Consider the following 14694-nt stretch of genomic DNA (forward strand, 5'->3'; position numbering starts at 1 on the left):
AAGACCACCCAAAAGGTCCTCACAACCAGAAATGTCCTCACAGAACAGGTTGATTCTCAATACTTGGTCCTCACAAGTATAGCAAAACCTGTACACACACACACACACACACACACACACACACACTCATAAACACACACATGGACTGTATGATATGTTTTAAAATAAGAGGTGAAGTCAGAAACTCATTTTTTGCATATAAAAAAAAAACACATAAATATTGATGACTTTGACTTTTTTGTACCTTAATAGGGCAACATATCCTGTGAGATACAACTCATAAAATCCACAATATATAAAATATATACACAACTCCTTTGGATATCTGTTACTTAAGTCCAAATGATATAAAACAGACATGACTTTGTCTAATCATTTTCCACTCTTGCCTGTTTTAGGGTGAAGTGATTTATTTTCTACCTGCAATGCAAGCAACATGTATAATAAAGAATTTGTACAAAAATGTTCACATACTTTGAACTCATTGTTGATGCTAGAATAGTTTAATAATACTTTTGAATCCAGAATTGACATTGTTTGCATTGCTTTTGTTTATTGATGAAACATATAGTTAGCATTGTGGCTGTGTACTCGCAAACGACACACATGCCAACGCAGAACTAAAAATGCAAACCAACGCATTGGCCGCTGCACAGAGCATACGCTGTAGGTTTGACGCAGAAGTAGAAATCAGGCTTGAAGTTTAAAAGTGGCTATCATCACTTACTGCCATTTTTTTAGCATTAATTTATAATTCCTGCTGGATCCACTTGGTATTCAGTTGTGTAGATCCTACACATGTACTTCATGTCTTACCTTCAAGAAGTTGTGTGGGTGGGGTCACGCTAAGGTCAAGTTGACCCCTCCCACATCCCCTTGACTTTTGAAGTCATGTATGTGCCCTGTTCTCCAAACTGAATTTAGTCTGAAGTCGTGCTCAATTAGCAGCTAGCTTGCCTTTGACTAAAAGGATGTCTTCTCCCCCACAGTCTCGGAAGGGGAGCGAACCAGACAGGGAGAAGAAAGGGATTGACAGTCGTGCAGACAGCATTGGAAGTGGCCGCGCTATCCCAATTAAACAGGTAGGGTCTGGCCGGCCGTCTGGGCTGGAATAATTGGGGTCCAGCAGCGATGTATTGTGGACGGAGCGCCCTGAGATCAGGATTCAGATCCACACCAAGCTCGTTTGATGCCATCTTCTTGATTAACAGCGAAAGCACGCACTTGACATCAATTACAGCCAGGCTCTCCCGTGTGCTGAAATGAGATCATTAGGATAAGAAGTGGGAAGGGATTTCTCTCCCCCCATCCCCACATCACTCTTCCACCTTCTTTTTCCCCATCAAAAGTGGTGATAGGAAAACGCTAAGAGAACCCTAATGAAGTGTGGTCTACCAATCTGCATATGGGCCCATCGCTCCCGTCCCCCCCAAATGCTTTAATAAGCAGAATGTGATGCGAAGACGCCCCCCACCCCCCGTTCTGCACTGTGGGAGAGATTGTTTGACTTGGCCTTAATTTGTCACAAACAAGAGTGTGTAATGAGAGAATGAGCGAGCGAGTGAGCTAGCTTGCAAAGAAGGGGGGCATCCTTCTCTGTGCATCTCAGCTGGAGTGAAAGAATCAGGTAATTAGCGGCACTAATCGTGCCCTCTCATGTCAACGCCGTGGCCTTGTTTGTAATTTTCTAATGAACAAATTGCATCTCTGATTACAGCTGCCTTTAAATGAGATCTGTGTTTATTAGCGTGCCACAATGGAGCAGCGCTTCCGTCGTCCACCGTACAGCACAGCTTGCGTTCGGATGTGCGGGCTGCTTTCGGGTTCGCTTTGAGAGGCTCCATAGGAGGCAGAGATCTGCTAGACATTTACACAAGACTCGTGGGCTCCCCGCTGCAATGAAAGAGCGATGTAATCGGACCCTCACTTTTCCAGATTAGCCGTCTGAGAACATATTGCGTCTAGGCATCGTTAGACTGAAATACTGAAACGAAAATACAAATGTCAAGAACAAAGCTTTTGCATGTATAGAAAAAAAAGCTATAATTTTGTCAAATTTTACTCATTCTCATATCGTTCCATAACTGACTTTCTCACTTTCTAAGAACACAAAAGAAGATATTTTAAACGCTGTATTCCATGCTTTTTTCTAAGGGTGGGACATATGTGGTTTTGATGGACACTTCTCAAGACCAGTGGAGATACTTGTTAAACAGACTGACTAAACATCTTTTCATTGGTCATTCTGATGCACAATGAGGTAAATCGGCGTATTCCGTCAATGGTCAAAATTGGCAAAAGTGGAGATACGTGTTTTTCATCGGACAGCGACGATTTGTAACATTGTAGTGCTGGAAAATCCGAAATAATTTAAGCGTATCGGTTCTTTCGGACAGTTCATCTAAATGAATTGACTAAAATAAACAATTGAATTATATTTAGCACTGGAAACTCCAGTTCATTTTAGAGAGTCAGTTCGTTTGTAAGCTTCACGGAATTGAACTAGTTCACATAAATGACTCTCTGATTCACTTGAGCTGCTGCGCACACTTAATGAGACTTTGCTTTCTTTTTTGAAGTAAACGATTTATTCAATTGCCGCTGTTTATCACTAGATTTCAACTCTGTTTTATAAAATACGGTGCTTTCTAGCATAATTAGTGTATACATTTTTATGTTCAATTTAATGTCAGTAGCTATGTTTCCATCCAAGTTGCGAATTTAATTTATGCAAAAAATCATAATATCGCAAAAACAATGTGCGGATAAAGCCGCGTTTCCATCCCTTGCGTTCGAAAGATCAAAATCGTCACTTCTTGTATTCCTGTTAAATTCAATAGCAGTTTATTCGGTAAATGTGTTTCCATCATAGTTTATGTGCATTTCTTCTTATCGAACAAAACATTTATCCACCTCAAGCGAGTGTATACGTTTTCCATACGCATTTGGGAGATTTTATTTGCATCTTGGTTACAGATTTTATGCGATATTCTAAAATACGCATAAAAAAGCATTGATGGAAACATAGCTATTGTCAATCTAATTAAATAATATAATTTAATTGTTAATAATATTCAGCATCAGTGCCGGAGTCATGTTACTTTCTCATTGATATATATTTGAAGTCAGAAGTTTACATACACTTTAGCCAAATACATTTAAACTCAGTTTTTCCACAATTCCTGACATTTAATCATAGAAAACATTCCCTATCTTAGGTCAGTTAGGATCACTACTTTATTTTAAGAATGTGAAATGACAGAAGTTTGGAGGTATGCTTGGGGTATTGTCCATTTGGAAGACCCATTTGTGACCGAGCTTTAACTTCCTGGCTGATGTCTTGAGATGTTGCTTCAATATATCCACATAATTTTCCTTCCTCATGATGCCATCTATTTTGTGAAGTGCACCAGTCCCTCCTGCAGCAAAGCACCCCCACAACATGATGCTGCCACCCCCATGCTTCACGGTTGAGATGGTGTTCTTCGGCTTGCAAGCCTCACCCTTTTCCCTCCAAACATAACAATGGTCATTATGGCCAAACAGTTCCATTTTTGTTTCATCAGACCAGAGGACATTTCTCCAAAAAGTAAGATCTTTGTCCCCATGTGCACTTGCAAACTGTAGTCTGGCTTTTTTATGGCAGTTTTGGAGCAGTGGCTTCTTCCTTGCTGAGCAGCCTTTCAGGTTATGTCGATATAGGACTCGTTTTACTGTGGATATAGATACTTGTCTACCTATTTCCTCCAGCATCTTCACAAGGTCCTTTGCTGTTGTTCTGGGATTGATTTGCACTTTTCGCACCAAATTCATCTCTAGGAGACAGAATGCACCTCCTTCCTGAGCGGTATGATGGCTGCGTGGTCCCATGGTGTTTATACTTGCGTACTATTGTTTGTACAAATGAACGTGGTACCTTCAGGCGTTTGGAAATTGCTCCCAAGGATGGACCAGACTTGTGGAGGTCCACAATTGTTTTTCTGAGGTCTTGGCTGATTTCTTTTGATTTTCTCATGATGTCAAGCAAAGAGACACTGAGTTTGAAGATAGGCCTTAAAATACTTCCACAGGTACACCTCCAATTCAGTACACCTCCTATCAGAAGCTAATTGGCTAATTGTCTAAAGGCTTGACATCATTTTCTGTAATTTTCTAAGCTGTTTAAAGGCACAGTTAACTTAGTGTATGTAAACTTCTGACCCACTGGAATTGTGATATAGTCAATTAAAAGTGAAACAATCAGTCTGTAAATAATTGTTGGAAAAATTACTCGTGTCATGTACAAAGTAGATGTCCTAAACGACTTGCCAAAACTATAGTTTGCTAATATTAAATCTGTGGAGTGGTTAAAATGAGTTTTAATGACTTCAACCTAAGTGTATGTAAACTTCTGTCTTCAACTATACGTTATTCGTTTAAACATTTTAAACAAGACGTACTTTGAGGAAGATAAACAACACTCTTTTAATATGATTGTTCAAGTGTTTTATCCACAACACATTCCTGTTTGTGTTGTACTACACATAAATATCCCAAATTTAAGAGGTGAAACTCGGGATATGGCTGATATCAATTTTATATTTCAATGTACAGCCTCAGGATAAAGCATCTAAACCATAATATTTAGTAGTAAAACAAGGAAACACAAAAAGAGGAATCAGTAATGATAGAGATGAAATATACTTCATTAAACATGAATATACGCAGACATATACAATTTGACAAATCTCTTTAATTGTTTCTGGCAGTAAAATTATACTAAAGAGATGGTTGCACACTAACATGGATACACATACAATAAACAACTCGAGATGAATATGCAGAGGTTAACAGTTCACTGCGTGGGAAGATTACAAGTGAATAATGTTGTCAGGGTTTTTCCTGTGTTTAAAATTTTTCAGCGGCTGCTGAAGCAAAGCTTCCCTCGATATGGGGGCTGCGGGAACAGGATAGGGCAGAGCGGTTCACATGCTCGAGTAAACTGGGCTTCCCTCGATATCATGGCGCATAACAAACGTCATGCGACCATTTAAATTCTGCATGAGAATGTTTTATTTTAAAGCGCTATGGAGCAATTCAACCATTTCAAACGGCAAGACAGCACTGACATTCTGAACAGCACTGATGAGGGAAGGCGTATTAAATACGTTACGTTTTAAAATTGATTTAGGCTTTTATTTTTCATAAAAATATAAACAGATTTTCTGATAAAAGAAAAACAATATCTGTTATGGTGTAGGAAAAAAAAAAAAAATGTCACTATAGAAGCACCGTCCCGAATCAGTAAAGTGGTTTACTCATGAATATTATAACTAGGAAGTTTCTAGATGCTCAGATGATCAAACATAAGGATTATTCCTTATTACAAACATGCATCTACATATCCTAAATATTAATTGCAATTATGTAAAAAATCGTGCATCGTGATGAACCTCTGAAGACCAGATTTAATCCAGGAAAAACCCTGGTTGTAAATGTTGATTTGTTGGTTACACGAAACGATTGTTTGACTTGGAGCGCGCATGCATCATATGGACCACTTTTATAATACTTTTATGGTGCTTTTTTTTTTTTTATGTCATGTTGGAGCTTGACAGCCCCAGTTCTCATTCACTTTCATTATATAGAAAAAAGTGGCCAGGATATTCTTCAAAATTCACCTATTGTGTTCCACAGAAGAAAGTCACACATGGTTGGAATGTGTAAATAATGACAGAATTGTCATTTTTGGGAGAACTATTCCTTGAAGCAAAGTTTTTCCTTACAAATGTTCTAAATTGTGTTTTTTCAAGGCACACAGCCGAGCCCTAATGCTGCCAGCAGTGATCTCCAACCTCCTGCGGCTCTATTTGCATAAATGCTGCTGAAGTCAGTGGCGGTTAATGAAGAAGAAATGAGGCTGGCCCGGCTACAGCGGTGCTGAGAGCAGGGCTCTGCGCTAGTGGCAGATGGGAAGGCTGAGCTGTAGCAGGCAGCTGTGCGGGGACCGAAAGAGCAGCACGCAGGTTTAACTATGATCTGTCTCTCTCCTCCGACTGCGCTGGCAATGCCAAGAGCAATCAAGACGGAGAAATAACGTGTGTTCTCAAGAGAGAGGGATGGCTGCTTTTCCCCCACATGTCGTGTAGCACAATATGTTGTATGACTTGAGCGTGTTTCCGTGAGATTTTAATTTAATAAATGCACTTAATTATAGGGAGTCCTCATTGTGTGGCGCTGGCACAGAGGCTTTAGCTGTTTTATTTTAATGTTATACAGTACATGTACTTGATAGCCTGCAGTATAGCGAGACACTATTGGTTAAAGAGTATGTCGCACGGGGGTCTGGCGCAGAGCCATATCATTGAAGCATCTTTCAGTCTCTTGACACTGCAGGTACATAAATGAGGGATTAATTTCCCTGGTGTCAGACAGAGCCTGCAAATGCCTTCCACACACTTGCACACATGCGCACACACTTCGATGCTGATCAGTCATCTCATGAGATCAATCAGCCGGCTCAATCCATCAGAGCCTCTGCAGTGCACAGTGGCTCTCTCGTCTGCTGGGGTTTGCTGCTTTAGGTTTATGTGGGTCCTTATTAGAACTTCTATCCCGCAGACAGGCCTAGACAGAATCTGCATACTTTATATAGTTATATAGTTTTAACATATAATAAGATAATTCATTGACATAAATGTGGCATATGAGTAAAGCATTGTTTAGATAATACAAAAAATGGCTTTAGAAGTCAATATGTAGTTTGTTTTGTTTTTCACATCATTAAACATACAGTCCACACCAGTTGAGTATGTCAGTTGTCTGGACGCGTTGTTGCATCAGTTTGCACTATTTTTGTTGGTCTATGTACACATACTACAGTCTGTCAGATGGATGCTTACTGTCATTGTCGCATTTCACTGGTGTCCAACATCTGTCGCCATAAACACCAAAATAAATATTTTTAGGATACTGTGTCAGTGGCCCCTGCATTCTAGCATGCCCCGTCTAGCTGTCTTTGAACAGCTGTTGGTTTGTTGCCTGTTCAGCTGGAGCTGCGCTGACTGCCGTCTGCAGACTACAACTCGCAAAAACATGAAGGTGGTACTCCAAACTTGAATTACCCATGGTAAAATCACTGTCTTTCGTGACTTACTGCTTTAATAAATGAACACTGTGTGTGGGCCTGCCGATTGGTCAATTGATCAAACTTATTCCGTTTCAATTATAATATCCAGTTTATCCACAACAACTCAGAATGTCCCCATTCTCCTCAAGACAGAGATACAGAAAGAACAGGCATGGAGCTGCCGACTAGAATCCCTTCCATCAGATCAGTGGCGGCGTCTTTGCTGTGGCATTTCCCCTCTAATTGGGCGCTAGGTTCAGGAGATGACTGTTTTACCAACAGTAAGAAAGCGGCCCGGGCGCGTCCGCTCACAGACGATAACGCAGCCAAGCAGTTTACGCTCAGAGGCACGGGCCAGAGCTTCGTTTAGGAATCGGATGTTAATTGATTTGATAATTCCCTGTGGTGTTTCCTCTTATGTGCTCGCGTCTCTCTCAATCTGCCTCCTCACCTATCGCTAGCCACAGCAGGCTGCTGACCACGAGACCTGCTCTCCAATTAGAGCATAGATGCGAATTTACATGTCCTTGTCTACCTGCGTCACATTAACACTTATTTTACGCTCTCATTTAGCGGCCTCTTTAGTTGTTTTTTGTCCAGTCAGATCCAGGAACGTGATTTTAGCAGCTACAGTGTCCCAGCAGTTGGAAGAGACTAACTCTCGTTTGGCTCTTAACTCCACGTCCTCCTCGGCTAGCCTGGCTGTTGATGAAGAACGTCAACTTGTAATTTCTTTGGCAGATGTCTGAGAGTATTAGGTTTATCGCTCAGCTGTTCCTTGAAGGTATGGCTGTAATTGTTAGTGAGTTACTCACACACTGATGAGTTCAGAAACAAAATCGATTACTTTGATGCTCTGGATTTTCAGTCATTCCCTTAAAAGCAATTAAAAGGCTAGGTTGATTTCTGTGGGTGGGTGCACTTACACCCTGTGATTTTAAAGCATAATCAGGGCACATCGGACTGGCTCCTCTACAAAAATATTTGAAATGTTATTTATAGCTGTGTATTTTTCAGGAATGCACCGATTGATCAGTAAATAATCTTTGAATTGCCATAAATTTGTGATCGGTAATCCTTTTTTTAATTGCAGCATGCACAAAATCACACACTGCTACTCTACTGAATGAGGCCTAAGCATTCGAGAATTTACACTGCCGGTCATGCTGTAGTTCAGATGAATATGCAGGTTTGTTTTAAAATTGTTTTTGAATTGCATGTCTATCCAGGTTAAAGGGATAGTTCACCCAAAAATGAAAATTCTCTCATCATTTACTCACTCTCATGCCATTCCAGATGAGTATGACTTTCTTTCTTCTGCAGAACACAAATGAAGATTTTTAGAAGAATATTTCAGCTCTGTAGGTCCATACAATGCAAGTGAATGCTGACCAGAACTTTGAAGCTCCAAAAATCACTTAAAGGAAACAAAAGTAATCCATAAAACTCCAGTGTTTAAATCCATATCTTCAGAAGTGATATGATAGGTGTGGGTGAGAAACAGATAAAAATGTAAGTTCTTTTTTTACTCTAAATCTCCACTTTCACTTTTACATCTGAAAGTCACATGTGGTGCATGTTTTGTTTCACTTTCACATCTGAAAGTGAAAGTGGACATTCAGAGTAAAAAAGGATATAAATGTTAATCTGTTTCTCACCCACACCTATCATATCACTTCAGAAGACATGGATTAAACCACTGGAGTCTTATGGATACATTTTATGCTCCTTTATGTGCTTTTTGGAGCTACAAAAGGTCTGGTCACCATTCACTTGCATTGTATGGACCTACAGAGCTGAAATATTCTTCTAAAACCTTCATTTGTGTTCAGCAGAAGAAAGAAAGTCAGACACATCTGGGATGGCATGAGGATGAGTAAATGATGAGAGAATTGTCATTTTTGGGTGAACTGTCACTTTAAGCTGCCCATTTTCAAGAGTCATTATGGTAGTAATTCTGACTCGCTCTACTGTTAGCGATGGAGAGGACAAAGATACAGCAAACATATGTAAAAACAAATAAAAATGTGAATACAAATCTGAGTATATATGATGTAACATGAGTCAAATGTTGTGTGGTGCGATAGAGATAGTTTGAGCGATTATGCGTGCTCTCAATCTCTCATATTTCTGATTTACATTAGAGATAAGATATGTTTGTCACAATACCACTAATAACAGCAATAACAGTTTAACCTACAATAACGGCACTGCGTCTACATGCAATTGCTTAATAATGTGTCATTAGTGTTACAACAAAATGTCAAAGGTGCTAAACAATATGGCAAGTGATAGTTCTTACATTGGCCCCAGTGTGCCATCTTTATGTTTGATGCCTTATAATTCTGTCTGTCATTCCCAAAAATTCCCCAAAACACAGGCGACTCTGTTAGACAAATCCTGTGTTTGTTTGTGTGTGTGCGTATGTGTGCACATGCTTAAGGTAATTTCATTCCCTCATAGACCTTGTCACAGTTTATTTGCCATTTACTGTGATCTCATTGTGAAGGTTATTGTTCTGACTCCTGTGCTGAAGGTTACGCTCTCAACACGGCTCTCAGCTACAATAAAACCTTTGTAAAAATGCCTTCATTAGAACGTGCTCCTCATTAAAACATGCAGACGGCTTGGTGGACAGTAATGAGGGTGTGGTGGGCTTGCACTCTGCAGCAATTAGACGGCTAAAGAGGAGCATTTTCCGTGCTGTCTCCCAGCGGAGTTGGGTGTGCTGAGGTCAGACGTGTCACTTGAATTTGCCACGCCAACTCTTAGCTCTGCCAGTCACAGCCCCTCGCCTTCTTAATACGATTCTTTGTCCAATCACTGGAGATCCCTGTTGTTTTGACATACTAGTATAGTCTATTATGACTATGTTATGCTGTTTGTTTTGACTGGTGGGTGTTTTTTAATGGTTATTAGTGTTTTGAAAGAATAACTAATTTTTGTTTGTCAGAGGTCAAGCTGAACAGTGTGATTGTTATGCTGAAACACAGTTGAAATGTGACTAGTTCTTTGTATTGTCTGGGAAAATTGTCAAGTTTGATAGAGTTGTTTATGGGTTTGCGTGGAACCTAATGTCACTGTAATGATCGGCATCTTTGTTTACTGACCCTGTGTAGCCGGCATCTGTTCCTCATTCTTAATTAGCTGATTATCGTACACACACACACACACACACACACACACACATTTAACTGTATGGCAAGCCATTTTGACACAAGCTTTTCTACAAATTAATTTTCATAAGTGGGGCTCTAGATTTTCACTGAATGATGGATGCAGTGAGTCTGTAATATCTGAAAAACAGTAGCCATAATCAAGCCAATGCTTTACCTATTGGGTTCTTATATTAGTTTTAACACGTATTCAGTGTCTTACTTTGTTAGTCATAGCTACCGTTTCGTCGGTGTCTGATGAAAAGCACGTTTCTCCAAAAATGTATTTTTCAAGTGCATGGAAAAACTATTTTTCTCATAAACAATCGTACAAAAAACATTGAAAATAACATAATTAGTCACCTTTAGCATCATAAATAGAATGACACATCTGTTAATGAACTGTTCGATATTTTAATTGGACGAATCTGATTATCGTTAGCGAACATGGACATACACGGTTTTCTTATCATGGGTTCCAATGACACATGTACAGTTACAGACACGAGTCGAACTGCTCGTGTTCCCAGAACTCAGTTGGAAGGTTATCGATTGCTAGAGAATTAATTTTTGGATATAATCTGAGTTTCACTTACTATTTTAGATTGAAATCAGTTTTATGACTAGGGTTTCTCGTCCGGTTAATGAGTGGACAGTTCGGTTTTGAGACTTGTTTTCCGGGTCCAAGACATAAACTGCCTGTCTGCAAAGATGGAAATGTTATATATTGTCAGCTTTCTAATGACACCTAGATTGAGCTTCTAGTCCACTCAGAGGCCGAAATATTCAATAAAACATTGAGGGTGGTGCATAAACTGAAAAATAGACTGAATGTCTATGGACGAGCACATCTGTGAGGGCTAAAATGCATTAGAGCGCCACCTACATTTCAGATCTGTATATTGTGATGGAATGTGATAGAGAAAAAATTATGTTTTTCTAGTGCTTGCTGCCATCTAGTGGAATGAAATAAGACTTTTCAAGGTGAGATAGAGTGAACAGAACCAGAATTACATGCTTACAAATTTGGGGTCGCAAAAAAAATTAGACACATTTTTTGCAATTAGTCCACTGTGTGTGTGAATGGTGTACTTTTAAATTTGAGTGTGAAAAATTGCAGGCGGCAGCGCAAAAATGCAACAGTTTAACGAGTATAACAAGTATTTAACAAGAGAACATTTTGCCCCATTTCCATGTTTGGTGGTGCAAAGCAAAATTTTTCACATGATATGATTTACCATGGAAAAGTGCTGTCTTCAAATGTCCTTTTAAGAAATACTATGGCACTGAAACATCTCTTCTCATCATAAAGGGAAATTAGTATTGTGGATGTAATTGCATGTTCTGGTGCGTAGATGAGCACTGAACTGTACGTGTTTGACGAAGTTCTGCCCTCTCAGAGCAGGGGTGCTTTGTAAGGAGTTAAATTGGATGGTTAATTCGGGTGTTATTTACCCTGTAATTCATTAGCTTGGCCCTGCCATTGGCAGCGGGCAGGCTGTAATTTCACGCTTCGCAATAAAAGATGTCTCATAATCTGCTTCATTTAGCACCGAAATAATTTAATGAAATTAACTGCAGCCCTAATTAAGACGGTGAATATTAAAGACCTGCTATCAAGCCTTTAACGAGTGTGGCTTGATCCGCCTTCTATGGGATTGGAAAAATATCATATCCCAGTGAAAGGTTGTCGCCGCTCCAAGCCTTTTTGGCCAAGATGGCATTTTTGTCATGCACACTAACCTCTCCCAAATTAGATTCCCCCCCTGTATAATTTTAGTTTGAAAATAATTTAACCGAATACACAAACATCAATCAGGGCTCTCTGTTTAGATTTGGCTAATCTCTTGTTGCCCGTATCCTTTGGCTTCTATTGGTTTAAGCTTTCAGTGGAGTGTTTAAAGCACTCATTAAGTTCCTCGATGACCTTGATGTGTTATTGTTGAGCCTTGCGTTGCCATTTCCATTCTGTGCTGTGTGCTTTCAGAAAACATGGACTCCAGAGCGTTGGATAGTAATTAAGGAAAGTGTAGGTATGAAGAGGTTCATTGCTGAGACCAGTTTGAATGAAAATGTTAAATGATACAATGTGTCGACCCGTGTAGGCTTCTCAGAATACTTTTTCCACACGCTGTATCTCTGTACGGAATAAAGTCCACATTAAAAATCTAGGATTCAAAATGTAATTTTGACCTGGAAATAATCCGTAAATAATTTCCGGGTTTGGTTTTGGTACAAACTTGTGCATTCCATGCCGGCTCGATTTGGGGACACACACAAATCCCTGATTTTATCACACAACAATCATGTTAACCCTTAAAATGTTTTTGTTTTTCGGCTTTGCGTTTGAAAAGTTTTGTATTGTAACGTTTATGGACTGCCCTCATTCACTTCCATTGTAAGTGGACATTGTAACCGGCAATTTGAATTTTTTTTTTTTTTTTTTTTTTTTTTTTACATTACACACCAAATACTGTCAATTGAGTTAAACTTGTACTGAGCCTAGAACATTCCTCTAATATACTGTATGCTGGAGTACATTCATTTTAGGATTAGGAATTTTCTTTGAATGAATGGCAAATTATGATTCTTCACTAGCGTTTACTTAATGACGTATTTCCACAGCCTCATTGAAGTGTTTGTTCTGTGTCTGTTTGTCAGCGTGAGAGAGTATGTGCTTCAGCTCCCTGTCATTAAATGATAAATGTCTTTTTGGGGGGGGGCGTGTTCTTTCGCTGCCTGCACCGGCCAGATCAGATGGCCGCAGCGATATCAGACCCCCAGCTTTCACTCATGTGACCCTACTTCTCTCGCACATGCACAAACTTACAGTCACTCAGTGACAGGGCCGGAGGTGAGCTTGTGTTGGGATGACACACTTAATTTAGCACCCTTCTCTCTGGAAGCACCCAAGAACAATATGGCCAGCATGGGCAAACACCCAACCCTTTATTAAATGTCTGTCCGGCACAAGATCACAAGAGACGGATCCTGTCCACCACACTGACTCCGTCCCCACCCGTGCCACAGGCCACATTCATCTCCCAGTTAACCTCTCCTTTTGTTACGGAAGAATGGACGGAATGAGATGAGCTGAAAGAAGAGGATAACACACTGATAAGAGCACAGATCGGCCTCTTTTAATGGAAGAGCGCACAGATTAGAAGCTTTTGTTTGTTTGTGAAGTTCCATCTCAACCCAGGAAGAAAACCTGAAACGGTGACATTATTATTGTTCTTTATCTGTTTCTGTTGCTTTGTCTTTGTTACTCTTCATTTGTGATAAATGTTGCTCTTTATTGGAGGATAACCACAACTGATATTGGCGTTCTGCTAAAGAGCACAGGTGCTGCCGTTTTTGACACTGCACTAAAGCTCTGCCATTTAACTACTGCAGTGGGCACGGCTCAACAATAAGGATGGCCCGCTGGCCCAGGGATAGTGTGAGAGAGTTTCGGGCCAGCACTCATATACTGTATGCGCTTGGTAGACAATTTTATCCAAATTGACATACAGTGCATTACATAGGTTTTATCACAACTTACATGCATTTAATCGGTATGTTTGTTCCATGGGAGGTCAAACCCATGACCTTGGCATTAGGAGTGCCAAGCTGTACCACTTGAATGTATAGCTGTCATGGTGTTACATTTGTAGCTATGTAATTTCCAGTTGTTATTACAAATTAAAAAAAATTTCTTTTTTTTTTTTTCTTTTTTTTTTTGAAGAAAACGTAACATTTAATAATAAAAATATATATTTGACTAGGGATGCACCAATATGGAAATTGTTGGCTGATACCAATTTTAACAAATATCTGTTGGCCGATACTGATATTAATATTTTGCCACTTTATTTTGTGTTGAGATCACTGTTTTGCTCAGGAATTGTTTTAAAAACATACAAAGAGGTACAAAAGCTTTTGTTCTAACGATAAAGAATTTCCATTGAACATGGATTGGATCTGTTGAACACATGGCAGGCCAACATTTTAAAGAGAGCCACAGTGAAAGATAAACAGAAGATGCAAAGATAAAAAAATATTGAAAAATCACTAAATATCATATATCATTGCACTTCTGTTTTTGTGGTTCAAAACAACAGAACTCACATTTTACATGTTTGTACTGTATATAATAGAACATCACAAATTAATTTTATGCAAAAATATGAACAAAACACCCTTTTAAATTCTATAGTGGTGTAATGGATCATGGAAAATGCAGTCTAGACCGCTAGAGGGCGCCGCTTGCTTACACAATACAGACTGAAGCTCTACCTGAAGAGCTGATTGCAGTCTATTTCTAAACGCAGCCTTTTAAAAGACCTTATTGCGATTTCAGTCTTAATGCAATTAATCGTGCTGCCTTAATGGACACCATATCAATGTCTCAGAAGTCAAAGTTTGCTGTTTTCAAAGCGTTTGGATGGT

The 14694-nt window shown here is 39.5% G+C and overlaps 1 protein-coding gene across 4 annotated transcripts in view; it reads left to right on the forward strand.

The window, feature by feature from the left end:
• The window catches only part of LOC127449219 (arf-GAP with GTPase, ANK repeat and PH domain-containing protein 1), a 251379-nt gene that overhangs the window by 159440 nt on the left and 77245 nt on the right, over positions 1 to 14694 (forward strand). For all 4 annotated transcript variants that reach the window (XM_051712502.1, XM_051712503.1, XM_051712500.1 and 1 more), the window contains one exon: positions 990 to 1082. In XM_051712502.1, coding sequence (XP_051568462.1) covers positions 990 to 1082 — 93 coding nt within the window. The remainder of the gene's footprint in view (positions 1 to 989; positions 1083 to 14694) is intronic.

The sequence above is a fragment of the Myxocyprinus asiaticus genome, chromosome 12, assembly GCF_019703515.2.
Source record: "Myxocyprinus asiaticus isolate MX2 ecotype Aquarium Trade chromosome 12, UBuf_Myxa_2, whole genome shotgun sequence".
Classification (NCBI taxonomy): Eukaryota; Metazoa; Chordata; class Actinopteri; order Cypriniformes; family Catostomidae; genus Myxocyprinus; species Myxocyprinus asiaticus.